At 38.4% G+C, this 14491-nt stretch overlaps 1 protein-coding gene across 3 annotated transcripts in view; it reads left to right on the top strand.

Moving 5' to 3' along the window:
- The window catches only part of LOC128584223 (breakpoint cluster region protein-like), a 41706-nt gene extending 33061 nt beyond the window's left edge, over positions 1-8645 (top strand). The window contains exons 2-3 of one of the 3 annotated variants that reach the window (XM_053589274.1): positions 8082-8185; positions 8390-8645. In XM_053589274.1, coding sequence (XP_053445249.1) covers positions 8082-8125 — 44 coding nt within the window. In that variant the 3' untranslated portion in view covers positions 8126-8185; positions 8390-8645. Of the gene's footprint in view, positions 1-7556; positions 7723-8081; positions 8186-8389 lie in introns of those variants that run through there. The other 2 variants (XM_053589275.1, XM_053589276.1) reach the window with 2 other exon arrangements.
- Positions 8646-14491: the final 5846 nt, after the last annotated feature.

Here is a 14491-nt window from a genome sequence, read left to right as displayed (position 1 = left end):
GAGTTCAAGCGATCCTCCTGCCTCAGCTCCCAAGGAGTTGGGACTACAGGCACCTGCCACAATGTCAGGTTAATTTTTTTCTTTTTTTAGTTGGGACAGGATCTTGCTCTTACTTGAGTCTGGAACTCCTGAGCTCAAGTGATGCTCCTGCCGTGGCCTCTCAGAGACCTAGGATTATAGGCACGAGCCATGATACCTAGCCTCTAACTCCTCTTACAATCACCTCCAAATCCTGTTTCATTTCCACCGAGATTACCTTTTTTTATGTTTGGGCATGAGGCTCAAGTTTCTGCATTTCTAACTGCAGCCTGAGCTAACACGGCTGTTCTGCAAACCACACTTCATTAGAACTTACTAACACTGTGACGTGTGCCACTTGTTGTAGCAAGTCTGCGTTCTGCTGCGAACATTCGTTCTAAGCACACTTCGTCATTCTCCTCCGATTCTCCATCTGTCCCATCATTTCTCCTACTTGCGTTTTCACAATAACCTCTTTGATGTTTTATCTTTATACCCTCAAATCCTAGGAAGGCTTTTGAAAATGACGACAACAACAAAAACCCAACTAAATCTATCTTTTGTAGGGATTTCCTTCCACTGAAAACTTCTAAAATACTTGTTCTCCCTAGTATACTCATAATAAAAAAGGAAAGGTGGTACGCACATGTGAAAATGCTTGAGGACAAGCCACAAAGTTACGTTTACAGGGAGGAAAAAATCTAGTCAAAAGAAGAATTCACTTTCTTCCACATATATGAGTACCAACAACCTTTTCTAGGAAATACCAAAGTTTGGGTGTAAATAAACAAATCTTGCACCCAAAATAATCTGACATATTGCTAGACTTAATTATTTTTGTGACTATAATGCTTATGAATGAATACAAAGTGTTGTATTTGTAATGATAAACCTTAGCAGTATTTTTCTTCTCAAATCAATGAGAACATCCCTTATGATTGATAAATAACATTAGTGCAGTACATTCTCTAATATTAAGCACAATTTAATATTCCTCTTTTACTGATGCATTAAAGAAACACAGATTCTTCCATAACATGCTTAAGTACCTGGGCTTCCCGCTCCCAGGTCCAGTCTGTGATGGGGTGAGGAGCACCAGCGCTTTTCCAGGACATGCGCTACGTCTCCTTGTGTTTGCGTCTGAGAAGAGGGCATGAGCGGTGAAGGAGCATAATCCAGAGGGAAGGAGAAGTGGAGGACAACTCTAGTGCCATGAACCCCGTCTATTGGGATACAATACACAGAGGCCCAAGTAGCAGAAAAACACAAAAAGAAAAGGAAAAGGAAAAAATATGCATATGTTTCATTCATGCAAGTAGCCAATTTCCATTCAGTAAACTGGAATTAAATGTATGATTAATTTACTTCTCTATATAATTTTCGAATGCCTGATGACCCTTGTTTGCTGTTTTTTCCTGATAAATATACTTTTAAGGATTAATGACATAATACAGGTAAAGTTTATTTTTAAACGATTATTTTTGTTGACACCTAGACTTATGAATCACTCGGAACCTGTAGTCAATTGTTCTTAATGAATGAAAAATAAAACACATAATTAATGGATTTTCATGATAGATGGTAGTGAGCAAACTATTTGTAATGGTAATTAATTATCCCTCCTGCATTTCTAATGAACAGAACACATGGTGCATTTTAATTGCTTTAATGAATAGTTATCAGGTATTTTTTTTAAACTTAATTTATACCACAATTTAGATGTAATGAAAGACAAATCTATCATCAATTTAAATTAGCCATGAACAGGTTATTGTACCATTCAAATATTCAAAATAGTTGTTTCTTTCTAAAGATATATACACAAACACACAATGCATCAAATTATCAATGAATCTTTCTTTTTTTTCCTTAAAGTCCCCTCGTTTAAAGCAAATTGTTACTATTTCTTCTTATTTATATAGTCTAAAAAAAAATCAGAGTATTTACAAGGTCTTGGATAGCAACTTCAAACCTTCAAAATCCTAAGAAATAATAAACCATGTACAATCTTTCATTACACCTTTATTTTATTTGTCATAAAAGACATCAAAATTCTTCATTCTCTGTAGAGATAAAAAAGAAAACTACTTAGCCATGAATGCAGCTTTGAATTTAATGTAGGAGAGTACAGATGAGTACAACTCCACCTGACTTGTTAAACAAAACACAGCAGTTCTTTCTGCTACTGGGCCTGTCTCTCATCCCATTTGCCCATGTACACAAAAAATTAACACCAAAAATAACGGTGTTTGGCTTCCAACAGAATTTATCATATAAAATATGATGTATGAAATACGGATATACTGACAATAATAACCTTATGGAAAAAAAAGAGCATCGCAGCCCATCCTCATCCCCATCGCATGCCCCACCAGGGGCATGAGTTCTCAAAATTCACTTCCAAAACTCCCTCATATACAGAACCAAAGTCAAGATCTTGCATGACTTTGAAAATCAAAACAGCTTCATGTCATCAGCTCGATAAACCAAAACTCTTTTTTTTTTTTTTTCTTGTGGTTTTTGGCTGGGGCTGGGTTTGAACCCACCACCTACGGCATATGGGACCGGCGCCCTACTCCTTGAGCCACAGGCGCCGCCAAAACTCTTGAATTATACCCAACAGACTTGACACACCATTTTCTTCACACACTCAATCCTATATTCCAACTCAAGAAAAAGTGTATAATTTTAATTGTGATCTCAGAGCATTCAACAAGTGGTTGGAGAAAAACGAACACAAACCCCGGCAACAAAAGGCAAAATGCAACAAAAGAAAGGGCTCAGGAAATTCAATCAGCACAGTGCACACTCTCAACTCAATTCACTATATAAAAGTAATGGCTGGGATTCTTTGATTTGGTACTATAGTTATATTATTTCTGGTAAATGCTTTTATAATCTATGGGGCAGTTTGAACGGCCAAGTCAAAGATAATTGTACACAAATGAATAAGAGGTTACCTATAGATAATGTTGGAAAATACAAAAACGTCAAACAAATTTAGAAAGCAGTCATGAAAAAATAGATATAATTTGTTTTTAAAGAATTTTTGGAGCGTCAAATTTTACATGAAATGAAAATTCCTCTCCCTGGTAGTGAAATGAGGAACAGCAGAAGTCTCCTAAATATGTACAGTGGTATCTGAAGTTGAAATATTGAACTAGTACTAAAAAGTGATTTCTTTGAATACTAGTCACAATTGCTAGGTGTGATTCAAGAAAATAGCTAAAATTCTGAATTGGGGTGGGAGTTGCATAAAGAAGTAAAATAAAAATCAGTCACTGAAGAAGTAAAACATATTCAAGTATTTCCAGGCGGTAAAAAGCAACCTCACGTAGGGCGAGTCCTGACTGCTCTAAAGAAATGTTGTATAATCTGTTATCCGTGGAAAAACCAGCATAGGTCATTTACAAAGCCTGAGGGAGATTCGAAGTACATTGATATATAAGCAGATGGGAAATACTCATGAACATGAAAATAGATCTATCAATAGTTATAACTTAATGGAAATCTAGTGAAAGTTTTTTTTTATATAGAACAATAGTAATTAAAAACATAATATAAGAAGACTCTTGAACATACGTCATGTTAGCAGGATTTTCAAGAAGCTATTGCTGGTACATAAATTCAGATTTTATTTTATGGTCATTACTATAAAAATATCTGAGATTAGAAGGAAGATAGATAAGCCATCAGCAACAGGTCATGTTTAATTTAGAGATTTGGTATTACGCAGTCTCACTCTCACTGCAGAATATTTTTTATAGAATTGTTTGATATTTTCACATGCAAATGTTTCTGTCATTGGTGTTAGGACAATTTTTCACAAATAGGGACTCACTGCTGCTACCTCTAAACGGCTAACATGGTTTAACTTATTTTTTTTAAGTGGGTAAATAAATGATACTGAAATGCACTTCAAATGATAAGATGATTAATTTTGGGAAATATCTTTTTAGGAAGTTCAGAAGAATTTGACTAGTTGGTAAATATACAACATGTACTTTGTTTAACCGATTGATATAATTTCAAAACATGAAGGACCACAAACTAGGTAAAGAAACAAGCACTTCCAACTGTTCCAGATTTTTTTTAATGTTGCCAATATATTTTATTTTATATCTCTGACCCTGATACTTCAGGTCTAAAGGAACTCTTAGAAAATATTATCCTACATCTCTTTAATTTTTTTAGTTTTTTTCTAGTAATTTTTTTCTTTTTTTGTTGAATCGTAAACACATAGATCATATATACATTAGAGCATTTATGGGGCACAACATGCTGATTTCATATAGAATTAGGAATGCTTACATCACGCTGGTTAATATACGCAAGCCTGTGTGCCTCACTTATCACTATTATTTAGACAATAAACTTTTATAGCAGAACAGGTGCACCAATATTAAGTTAAATTGAATTCAGCCATGACGTTTCATGGTTCTGGAAGCATGGCTCTGGCATACAATCAAGTAAAACTTTTCAATTATCAATGAAGAACACATTGATTATGTCATATGGGTGATGGTGTAGAGGTCTCTCTCCTAAAAAATATACATTGCTAAACATGGTTATTATTCCAAATATATTTTATTTCTGTAGCCTTTTGAGAAGAGACAGATCTGGATGCTCAGGAAGCTCATTCCCTCTTCCCTCCTCCTCGAACACGTAAACACACAGACACGATGGGTTGGGGAACTTAGAAAACCTCGGTTCATCTGCTTTGAGTTAGCTCAGTAGGACAGGCTGATTCTGTTATTTTAAAATCTTTTTTTTTTTTTAATTGTTGGAGATTCGTTGTGCATTTGTTAGGTAAAGTCCCTCTGAAAGAGGCTCACTGTATCAGAGAACTTCCATCATTACACAATTACATGGAAGTTTTTATTCACCAACTTTATAAATAGGTAAGGTTTATTTATTAAGGTTTATTAAGGTTTATTTTTTTTTCAATTGAAAAGTGGACCCCAATCCAGATAGTCCATCTCTGATTAGAATAAACTACCTAATAATACAGGTTTGGGAAATATGGTATCTTACTATATCTTTTGCTGGGAAACTTTTCCCCAGTAAACTTTACATTTGCACAAATGGCACTAGTTGTAAGTAGCTGTAACGCCTAAATAGGACAGGTGATGGCAATACAAGGATACAGACCAGTTCAATGTGCCTGGTTTTGAAAAGAGTCTCCATTTAACCCCCACACATCAAACTCTGGAGGAAATCATCCCTTCCAGGGGCTGTAGCAGATCATAGAGGAGGCTGGTGGTGAGTTTCTGCTAGTTTCCAAGTGACAACTAGAAAATCCCCCAGCTTGGAATCTTCCACAAGGGCTGTTGAGGAACCCGCCCCACACCCTGAACAGGACAGCATATGTACAATGGCTGTGAGCTCCAGAACAAGTTAGTCAGACGTACCTTACAGAGCTGGGGACCTGCCAAGGGACCAGACTCTGGGGCAGCAGCACAGAAGTCTGTCAGTCACCAAAACCCCAAGGCAAGAGGCAATTAGAAAAGGGGGGGGGGGGTTTCAGCAATGTCTCCAAAGCATGCAGATCGTTGAAAAACAGGTGTGTTTGCTACCAAATGAAAACCCCAGGTAGGAAGAACAGGAGAGAAGAAAAGGAGGCCAGACTATTTGGAGTTCAGAGCATTCCTGCAAGAACAGATGCGCTTTATGGCTGACCGTGGGAGGATTATAAAACCAACCGGATCAGCAATGGATTTCACAGAGAGGAGGAGGTGGAGTTTCTCAGTCTCCGCACTACTGACGTTTTGGAATAGACAATTATTTCTTTGGGTGGGCCGTTATGGGTATTACATACTTCTAAAATATTTTTATTTATTTTTAAATTAGTTTGGGTAGATAGTAGTTGTGTACATTGAAGGGCTGCACATGAGTTTTTTGTAGTTTCCTAAAGCTTTATTGTTCTGAACACTCCTAATAACCTGCTGGGGCCAGACACTGCAGGATCAAATACAGGCTGACCATGATCAAAGCTCCACTGTCCTGAGCCTCAACTGCCCCTGTGGGCTGGAGCACGGCAGACCGCATGGTAGTTATTAGAACTTTCTGAGAGGAGCAAGGGACCTGGGGATCAAAAAACAACCAAACCATACCTACCAGTAAATAAGAGTGCCCAAACCGACTAATGTCATTAGCGCTCAGAATCCCCCCTGCCAGGAAGTAATAACCTTCAGGACGATTGAACAAAACAGGATTTCGCTGCTCAGATGCTTTGAGTTTGGGAGGTGCTGGTTTCATTGACAACTCTGGTCAGGCTTTTGTTTTGTTTTGTTTTGTTTCAATCTTCTCAGGCACTTCTGCCTGACACTTCTCTGCTGCAGGACAGAGCTTCACGGGAACGGAGGCGAGCCCCGCAGCAGGCCCTTCCCGGGGGCCATGGCCACGCAGCCCGTTCTGTCGTCCACGTGTCCAGCAGTCTGCTGTGCTTCCAGCCTTCCCTCGCCGCCTCTTGTCCTCATCCAGCTCTGGCTTTGCTCCTCTGCATCTGCCTTCCTGCCTTTGTCCTTGTTCTGAAGTGCCCTTCTATCCCTTACGCCCTGCTTCTCTGCTGCCAGAGCTCCTTTTAAACAGGGAACTCCGGACCTTGGTCCACTCCATGGCCGAGAGCCCCTGTCGGGCACTGAGCCTCTTGGCTTCCCTCTCCTTGCAGAATGCCGGCAGGCCTCCCTGCTGACCCCGCCAGGGTGGGGATGGGCTGGGTCCTCGGGCGGGCCACGGCCACCGCGCAGGCCCAGCCTCCTCCCAGGCTTTCTTGTACAGCCACCGCCTTGGGACGAATGTGTCGCTTCAGGCTGTAAGTGGGAAGTTTTGATACACGCACACAATGTGTATGAATCAAATCAGGGGAATGGGGGTGTCCGTCACCCCAGGCATTTATTCCTTTGTGCTAGGAACATTCCAGTCCCGTGCTTTTATTCATTTTAAGTGTACCCTAAGTTGTTTTTGATTATATAGAATAAAACACTATTAGATGTGTGTGTGTGCTATGAAATATTGTTCATCCTCCCTATCGTACAAACTTTTCTGCTTTTCTAACTTTTTCTGCTTATTAATGATCCCCCTGTGACTCCCTGCCACCACTCCCAGCCTCTGGTAACTAGCATTCTACTCTCTTCATCATAACATCAGTTGCATTAATATTTAGCTCCCACACACGAGTGAGAACATGTGAGATTTGTTCTTCTGTGCTGGCTTACTTCCCTTACCAGAACGTCTTCCGCAGCAGCCTGGCCTCTACCTGCCAGACGCCGGTAGCATTCCTCAGGGCTGCTAACTGCGACTACCAGAAACATTTCCAGACACTGCCATGTGTCCCTACAGCAAAATCATCCCCGTTTTAGAACAACCACTACAGAACATCACTCTTCAAAAGTGACAAAAATGCATCTTTACATAGCTTTTGGGTTTTGTGGAACGTGTGTTAGAGGGTTCGGCATTTGGTACTAATGGTTTATCTAAGTAACATTATTGGTCTACCCAGGGCTAATATGCTGAAGTATTCGGTTCATTTCCTCTAGAAATACAAGCAAGAACTTTCTCACAAATTTGATCTTCCTATGACACTTCCAAATGCCTGTATGAAGTGATGTATGAAGGAAAAACATCTGGACTGACAAAGCCAGTAAAGCACCTTACCCAGCATTTCCTCTGCAAATCACTAAATCCACGTTGTAAACCACCAAGGTAATGAAACCACCAAAAAAACCCCCTGAAATAACCAACATAATTCTTTTTCTGGCTTACGAAACTACCAACTCGGCCAGCCTTTTCAGTGATAACCATGTAAGATCAGCCAGTCCCTTCTATTCAGCTATTGTAAAATGCACATGAATATACACTCTTTGCTGCGTTCTTAGGCACCCACGAGTGTTTTTTTGTCTTTTGTTTTCAGTTTTTGGCTGGGGCCAGGTTTGAACCCACCACCTCTGGTATATGGGGCCGGCACCCTACTCCTCTGAGCCACAGGCGCCACCCCGGCACCCAAGAGTGTTAAAGGAAGGATCAAGGCAACTTTTTAATTATTTTTTTTTCTTTAACCTCAGCAGATAGCTGGCTGTCATTGCTCAGACGGTGTGCACCAGGGTAAACATGACAGAGGACACAGACTTTCCTTTAGGTGACAGCTGATATCCTGGGTCTGCAGATGGTAAGCATGGGAACTACATAATAATGATTGTATTTCTGTGCAACTTACTCCTCCAGAAAAAGTCAAAGTAATAACACGTCTCATTCCTGAGACAGCACGTCATGTAATCATGGAGAAGTTAGGAGGCTGGGGGAGGGGGTAAATGTATCCCTTCCTTGCGAGTCTGCACAAAAATCTCCAGTCAGCTTCCTGTCGTCTTCCCAGGATGTAGGTCCTACCGTTACCTTCTCACCATGTTACGTATGTCACTGCCCATGTTATCCGCTGGAGGAGATATCATTGATCTCACATCCCCCAAATGTCTCAGAACCTCTTTGATCTGGAATGAAGCAGAGATGAACAGAGAAACGTGGAATTGTTCTATGAGAACTGAAGTCTGGACTCCGGACAGCTGGGTCTGTACAGTCCTGGAGGGTCATTTCTTCTCTTCTTGGCAGATTATTAAACCGCTGATTCAGCAGGTCGGGGGTAGCCGGGCAGGGACAGGCTGACCCGGCGGCTGCTCCTGGAGCACTCCTTCTTGCTCAGGCCACTTTCTCAGACGGAGAACTTCTAGTTTCACGTGTTTGCATGACTCTTCCCTGTTTGTGGACCCCATAATGTGAATCATTGTAAAAGTGGGGACTTATAAACTGGAAAGTCGGCTATCGTGGATGCAGCCCATCCGTGATAGCCTAAGTTGTGAGCTCAAGGATAACCTTTTGATATTGTTGTGTTCCTCTACTTAAACTTCACTGAAGTACTTTCCCAACAAAGTTTATTTTAAATCTACACTGCGTGTGACTATTGCTATCTAGCTGTAACTCTTTCATATCACAGGTTTATTCTAGAACCTCCTATAATGCTTATAATTCTTACCATGTTACATATATTTATTTTTTTATTCAAATATTTTATTATTAATGATTTCTTTTTGCTTGTTTAGATATTCCTTCTGTTATAACTAGAGTTATTGTCTTTCTAGGGATATTGGTCTATCAGATAGCAAATTCAGTTTGCTCTGGGGGTTTGGAGGGATGGTAGCAAACAGCTGGCCCACTGAGAGGTGCACATATCTGATATTGGGTGTTGTTATATATGCAAATACCTTCGGGCTTTCCTGTAGATTCATAATCACACAATTGTGACAGTTTGTCTAGTTTATGTTATTCAGTTAACTCTCAAAATGCTCATGGACTTTTTAACAATATATTCTTGATAATTAAGATTCTGCCAGTAAGAAAACCTTGGAAAACGAAACACCATCCAACAATGAGTTGAACTGCAAATTCAAATTCAATTTCTTCATGTTTGTCATTTAATAAAACTATTATTCCCAAAATTGTTTCTGTCACTAGTATAATTTTAGGATATTTTTGTTTCCATGTAGTTTCAAGGTTTTTTTGCCTTAACAAATGTAGTAGAATGTAATGAGTTTTCAGGAAGTTTCTATTTACATATTTTTCCTTCCTTCCTTCCTTCCTTCCTTCCTTCCTTCCTTCCTCCCTCCCTCCCTCCCTCCTTCCTTCCTTCCTTCCTTCCTTCCTTTTTGAGACAGAGTCTCACTATGTCATCCCCTGGTAGAGTGCCATGGCATCACAGCTCACAGAAACCTCAGACTCTTGGGCTTAAGTGATTCTCTTGCCTCAGCCTCCCAAGTAGCTCTATGTACATATTTTCATAATGAAAGTTGTGCCTGCTATTTAAATGCAATGACATCTGACATGGGTAAGAAGCCTTACTCAAAAGAGCTCATACATTGTACAATTCCATTAACATGAAGTTTTAGAATGGACACACATATTAGAACAGTGGAAAACTAAAATTGGGATTGATGTGGAAAGCGCATGGATTTGCTTTCAAGAATAAGGTAATATTTTATCTATGGACAGAGGATTTGATTATACAAGTAGAATCATTTATCAAAATTTAGGCAAAGTACACTTAGATTTATGGATTTTATTTTATCTCGAAAGAAAGAAATGAAATGCTGACTTCTAGTATTTAAAGAAAATATGCTAATGTCTGCACTTTACCTTGGAAGGCATCCAAAAATAAAATGAATTGATAGATAGGCATGTTAATGATAAAATCTAGGCAGTGGACATATAGGTGTTTTTTGCAATACTTTTTAACTTTGCTACACTTGTGGAAGTTTTTATTATAAAATATTACAAAATAAGTAAGCATAATATACTTTTATAAGTACTCAAATAATGAAGATATAATGAAATAAATTATTATACATACAATAAAGGTATAATGAAATAAGATAAGGTACATGTTAGAATTGCCAGCTACATACGCAGCATACTGACAGTTAATCATAATACCAACTAATAACACAAGAAGCCCTGAGAACACATTAGTCAGGACAGTATTGTTAATCCCTCGAAATATGAGTAGAGCATAATTATCACATGCAATATGAAAACAATTATTATAATGAGAATAATTTGATGTGAAAAGCCCTGAGATTTTTGAATTGTATGTTTCAATTTTTCCAGTACAAAACTTTCCTCAGAATTAATTACAGGAAAGCAATTATTATGTAATGTGAAGAATTCTACTAATGAAAAGAAAATGATTTATGTGAAATCTAAGAGGATGCAGAGCAAGTGTAAAATTAGCTTTCTGAAAATTGGACTCATCCCTTATCCCATTCTCTTTAGAAGATCATCTCCTTTCAATGCGAAGTATTTCATAGATCCTTGAAATTTTTCAGAAATGTATTGAAATGAAATGATCAGGCACTCCTCAAGTTTCCACTCTGAAGACCGCTGGTTGTAATTCATGGTTTTTCCTTCCTCTGAAAGGACTGTGTCATATTGTTCACCAGTTACATAGTTAATTTCGTAAAATAATTAATGTATATCATATCAACACCCTTCTTACAAATCTCTTTATGTTCAGCTTTTTTATCCCTTCAATAAAATCAACATAGGTAGTATATCTTATTTTTAAGCCTTGTATTTCAATCTGTCTCCAAAATATTCCTATGGGTCCAGAGAGTACATCTCAAACTGATTTTTCAAATTGTGATTAAAGATCTTGATGAAATAATTAGATCTCACTTGGTAACTATTAAAAATACGATAAATGTGTGCTATTTCTTGAAATTACCTTTTAATAATTTTAGCTTGAAGGACCTAGTGATTTATATTTCAAGCATGCCTTCTAGATAATTCTAATAAACCTAAAATGTGGAATGATTATTTAATTTTAATTCAATTATATTTTTAATTTTTTTAGAGTATTACTGGGTTCTATTTTTAATTTTTTATTAATTTTAGAGTATAATTTGCATTTGTACATTTGAAGTCGATATTATAAGTGTGCCCTTTACCCAGAATAAGTGTGCTGACCAGTTAGGGGTGAGGTTACCCTACCTCTCCTCCCCATACCCCGTTAGATTTTCACTGAGTTTTACTTCCGTAAGTGCTTATAAGTATTGATTCACTAGTTCCCTTTTAGGATTGAACACATGTGTTTGTTTTTCCATTCTTGCAATATTTCACTTAGAAGAATGGCGTCCAGTTCCATTCAAGTGCACATGTCTTTTTAACAGAATGACTTTGTTTTCCTTTGAGTAAATACACAGCAGTGGGATCGGCAGGTCCAAAAGTGAGTCTACTTTTTGTTCTTTGAAGATACATCCATCCTACTTTCCATAGAGACTGTACAGTTGGGTCTAGAGACTATTTCATTTTATTTTTTTAGAGATAATGTGAAAGAAATCAGTTTATGTTAACATAAGTGATTTTTTTTTCCTTTTTTCCTCCTGAGGTTTTAAATATTCTTTCCATTGCTGCATTTCTCTCCATCTTATAATAGATTAGATTTATGCTTCAAGAGTTTGTGTCAGATTTTGGGAACATAAGAATTTTGTTGTGTCTTGGGTTCAATTGGTCTCTGGCTTTCGTTTCTCATATTATTCTAGTGAGAATGATTGCCTAATAAAATTTTGATAATAAATATGTGAAATTATAACTATTTACATGATTGAATTTTAAAAACTGGTTTACTTCAGTAAGGTAAAGTATCTGTGCTACTCACCCTCTGTTTAACTTAAATATCACAGAAAGCAGGATTAAAATTTGTGGATGAAATTGAATTGGTATTAGCCAGTGCATTCATGAGTGAATGAAAAGAAAGAGTGAATAAAAGAAATAATACTCATGATATTTCATCAAATAGAAAGTGAATATGAAATGAGCCATTAAGTTATGCATACAAACTGTATGCATTATAATATAATCCCATTTATCTGGGATGAAAGAATGAATTGACTACTTTAAAATGTATTAACCAGGTTGGAAGGTAGTTCACGCAGAAAAGTTATCACAGTTATTCTCTCATGGTAGGACAATTAGATTCCCATGACCTTAAAGGAGATAATCTGAATTATTCTCTTTTGTATAAGATTTTCAGTAACTGTGCGTCTGAGTGGCACACTTCAACAGGAATTCTAAAATATTACAGGAAACACTTAAACAAGAGAGATGGTATAGAATGGTGGGAAGGTTATAAACTCTGTCATATAAAAAGAGTGTTGGTGACGGCGCCCGTAGCTCAGTGGGTAGAGTGCCAGCCACATGCACCTGGGCTGGAGGGTTCAAATCCATCCCTGGCCAGCTGGACAGAAACAACAACTGCAACAACAACAAAAAAATGTTGTGGGTGTTACGGGAGGCACCTGCAATTCCAGCTGCTTGGGAGGCTGAGGCAAGAGAATTGCTTGAGCCCAGGAGTTTGTGAGGTTGCTGTGAGGGTGACATAGTGAGACTCTGTCTCAAAAAAAAATAGGCTGTTGGAACTAGAGTTATTTAACAGAAAGCAAAGAAGGAAAGTGAGGGAAGGGAATTATCTCAGTGTTAATATTCTCACACTGCTGAAGTTCATTACTATTCAGTGCACCGATAACTATTTCTATAATTATTTGATAACACACGCAATATTTCTGTTCAAGTTGTCTGGGAATCATTGATCCTAACATCAAAGTGTAGAAGGTTTTGAAGGGGCTGTCATGGGAAAGAAGATGTCTTGTCTTTTAATTCCAGAAGGCACAAACAGAGTAAATGGCAAGACGAATCAAAGAGATAGACCTTGAACTCCATATATCGAATTAATATCTAACTATTTCGTGCATTATCAGTAGTATTCAAGCAAAGGATATAAACATGACCATTTTCAATCATGTGATGTAAATTGGATTTTTGTTTCAGGTGGTATCCATTCAAAATGTTAAGATTGCAACATTTTAATTTAGTAAGGAAAAACAATTTGCCAGATGTGGAGGGCCCTTATACAATGTGTCGATCAGGCACAAAAACAGGATGGCGGAGGCGTACTTTAGGAAACCTGCTCGCCGGCTGCACCCTGGCAACAACCTTGCTGCCCGTGCCCTTTGCGTTCATTGGAGAGATATCTAGGTCAAGAAACCGACAACAGGAAGTGTCCTAGAGTATAAATATAGAGTGCTGTAAACAAGGTTAAGGGCTTTTCCATCCTGCTCTCCCCGGACAAGCTGCTTGCCCCCGATAATAAACCTGCTGAAAGCTGTTTGCGTTGGTGTGTTCGTCCCTGCTGGTCAGCGGCCGAGCGACACCGACAGCCAGATGTTTTGTCTACCTTAAAATAGTTTATGAATCAAATAAACACTCTAACAGGCTTTTTGGTAAATCCTTTATCAATCTTTATTTTCTTTTTTTTTTTTTTTTTTTTTTTTTAATTTGGCCGGGGCTGGGTTTGAACCCACCACCTCCGGCATATGGGACCGGCGCCCTACCCGCTGAGCCACAGGCGCCGCCCATCAATCTTTATTTTCTATTTAATCTGTGTGTCATCCAGGAAGCAACTACATATTAAAATTGATGATAGTAGTCTCTGTATCACTAATGCCTGGTACATAGCGCACACAGGTACAAAATGCTCCATTGAATAGAGATGTCAAACAAACAAACAACAAAAAAAAAAAACACCTTCATACCCTCAAGAGTAACCTAAAGTCCTGGAAATCTGACCGGTAGCATCATTAGATGTCAAACAAACAAACAAACAAAAAAAACACCTTCATACCCTCAAGAGTAACCTAAAGTCCTGGAAATCTGACCAGTAGCATCATTAGATGTCAAACAAACAAACAAACAAAAAAAACACCTTCATACCCTCAAGAGTAACCTAAAGTCCTGGAAATATGACCAGTAGCATCATTAGATGTCAAACAAACAAACAAACAAAAAAAAAAAAAACACCTTCAGGGCGGCGCCTGTGGCTCAGCGGGTAGGGCGCCGGTCCCATATGCTGGAGGTGGCGGGTTCAAACCCA

This window comes from Nycticebus coucang, chromosome 4 (genome assembly GCF_027406575.1).
Source record: "Nycticebus coucang isolate mNycCou1 chromosome 4, mNycCou1.pri, whole genome shotgun sequence".
Lineage (NCBI taxonomy): Eukaryota > Metazoa > Chordata > Mammalia > Primates > Lorisidae > Nycticebus > Nycticebus coucang.
Note: the sequence above shows the minus strand (reverse complement) of the source record. Positions and strands in the feature narration are given on the sequence as shown.